The sequence below is a fragment of the Emys orbicularis genome, chromosome 13, assembly GCF_028017835.1.
Source record: "Emys orbicularis isolate rEmyOrb1 chromosome 13, rEmyOrb1.hap1, whole genome shotgun sequence".
NCBI classification, from domain to species: Eukaryota; Metazoa; Chordata; order Testudines; family Emydidae; genus Emys; species Emys orbicularis.
Genome location: NC_088695.1, coordinates 26920842 through 26923373, shown reverse-complemented (window position 1 = coordinate 26923373; position 2532 = coordinate 26920842). Strand labels below are relative to the sequence as shown.

At 55.3% G+C, this 2532-nt stretch overlaps 1 protein-coding gene across 1 annotated transcript; it reads right to left on the bottom strand.

Moving 5' to 3' along the window:
• Positions 1-1892: 1892 nt before the first annotated feature.
• On the bottom strand, positions 1893-2312 carry TMEM238L (transmembrane protein 238 like). The gene has a single exon (XM_065415112.1). The coding sequence runs from the start codon at positions 2310-2312 to the stop codon at positions 1893-1895; it is 420 nt and encodes a 139-aa protein (XP_065271184.1).
• Between the last annotated feature and the right edge of the window lie 220 nt (positions 2313-2532).

Below are 2532 nucleotides of genomic sequence, written 5' to 3'. Positions count from 1 at the left end.
CAAAACCTGTGATCTAGTCTATTTAGAATGACACCAATTTGCAAAGTAGCTTTATAACACCATTCAGATTTCTTCCATTCTCCTGCACCCTGCTGATACAATCCTTGGGGGTGGGGGTGGGGGTGGTAGGGGAAGTCCAGCAGCACTGAGACATCTCACACAGCTGTGTGAGAGATCAGCACCATTCATATGCCAGCCAAAGGCATTAACACACAGCTGGAATCCAGGTGAGAGAAGTCCCCATTACACCCCAGGCTGACTGTCAAGGATTTTACAAAGCAAAGCAGTCACCTTCCTCTCTAGGCTGAAATCCCATGAGAGTTGAAAAATATTACAGGCTTGGCTACACACCCAAATTATTCTGGAATAAGGTAGGGGGTGAATTTAAAGCAGAACAGCTATTTCTGAAGCTCTGTTTAGCTGCACTCCAAGAAATCCACTGAAGACTGATCTGGAAAACGGTGACAGATCCCTTCGTCCTAAAGCAGGGGTCGGCAACCTTTCAGACGTGGTGTGCCAAGTCTTCATTTATTCACTCTAATTTAAGGTTTCGCATGCCAGTAATACATTTTAATGTTTTTAGAAGGTCTCTTTCTCTAAGTCTATAATATATAACTAAACTATTGTTGTATGTAAAGTAAATAAGGTTTTTAAAATGTTTAAGAAGCTTCAGTGAAAATTAAATTAAAATGCAGAGCCCCCTGGACCAGTGGCCAGGACCCAGGCAGTGAGAGTGCCACTGAAAATCAGCTCGCATGCTGCCTTTGGCACGCGTGCCATAGGTTGCTTACCCCTGTCCTAAAGCAACAGAACTAATTTGTTACAACACAGGGTTTTCCCTTAAGGTACAACTGAAGGCAAGTTGGGTCAGTGTGCAAGAGCAGCTGGCTAGCTCATCACAGGCTCATACAACACCATATTAAATACTCCAGTTCATTCAGAGCTGTAACATTTTCCAGATTGTTTCAAGCCTGCATAAGCTCTGCTGGTGCCAAATCCACTGCATCAATGTAAATCGTATTTTACAGTGAGACTCACACCAGAGCATCCACAGCAGTGGCTAGAAAGCACTGGAGATAAATGGGCATAAGCACTGGACCTTAAGTACAGATGTACTTGTCTCTTCAGTAAATGCTCTCTAATGCTACTTAAAACATCCATCCCCTTGCTGCAGTAATTGAATAATATCAGTTTACATAGGCCACAATCCAATCTGGTCACCCAGGGGCCATCTATTGATCAGACACAGAAGGAAGTAGTGAGGCATCTATGCGAGACATGCCACCGTTGGTACAGCTACTGGACATGCCACAGAGGGGAGCAGTTGGTTTGGTTCAAGTCCGCCAAGGAACTGGTGTCCTCAGAAAAAAGTGGCTTTTCCCAGGCTGCCAGCCAAAGGACTGGGCAGTGGGTGCATAAGGTGCAAGAGAGTTTCTGCTCACCAAAGGGTTAAACAGACGTTACCTTAGGACCTTCTTGGGCTCCTTTGCTGCTCTCGCCTCAGCAACCTCACCCTCAGAGGCAGCAGGGTCTAGCGGGCTGAGTAGGGGCTTGGAGGACACCTGGGTTCGAGTCCTGTCCCCTGTGGCTTGTGCAGCCAGCCACCATCGGGCATCACCCCATAGAGCCCCCTGGCTACCCCAACTGGGGACCCAGGCCTGCGCTCCAGGCTCGCCCTGCCCTGTACACAGCTCCTGCGCTGGAGACCGCAACCCATGCAGAGCCATCGGACCTAGCCCTGCGTCCCGGGGCTCCTGCGCCCGATACCGGCTCTGCGCCCCGTCCGCAGCCACCGGGGCCCAGTCCCTCACCCGGGGTCTCGCCCTGCCTTGTGCGCGGCAAGCGGAGGACACTGGCGGTTACCTGCCTCTCCGGGCGCCGCCGGCGGACTCTTACACCAGCCGGTCCCCGTGCGCCCCCGGGCTCTCCATGGCGCACAGGCGGCGGAGCTCCAGCGACCCGGGGGCCGGCGGGGAAGGGCAGGGCAGCGGCGGGCGGCGCTGGGACAGGCGCTCCGAGAGTTTACTAGCCAGGCGGAGCAGGCTGGAGCGCGGCCCGGGCGGGGGGCTGCGGGCCCCCGGGGGCAGCTCGGAGGCCGGCACCCCGTGCAGGTTCCCCGTGTACCACAGCAGCCAGCAGAGCAGCGAGAGAAAGAGCAGCAGCGCGCCGGACAGCACCAGGCAGTCCCCGTACGGCCGCCCAGCCCGGGCCGGCTGTACCACCGACCCCACCAGCGTCAACGCCAGCCCGGCCACATCCAGGGTCAGCGCCCCAAGCAGGAAAAGCGCGCAGCGCCCGCAGCCGTAGGCCATAGCGACCACACCTGCAGCGCCGCGCACTTGGCTAGGGCTGGCTAGAATAGCTTTTGGCCCCGCCTCCTCTACATATAGCACAAACCACGCCCACTCCTCAACAATTCCGCGTCCCGCGCCCACCTGGTGTATATAAAGCCTAGACCACGCCCATACCTCACATCAGCCGACCCTCAGTGCTGGGATCCTCCTGATTTAATGGCTTGGGGGGGGGGGCTGG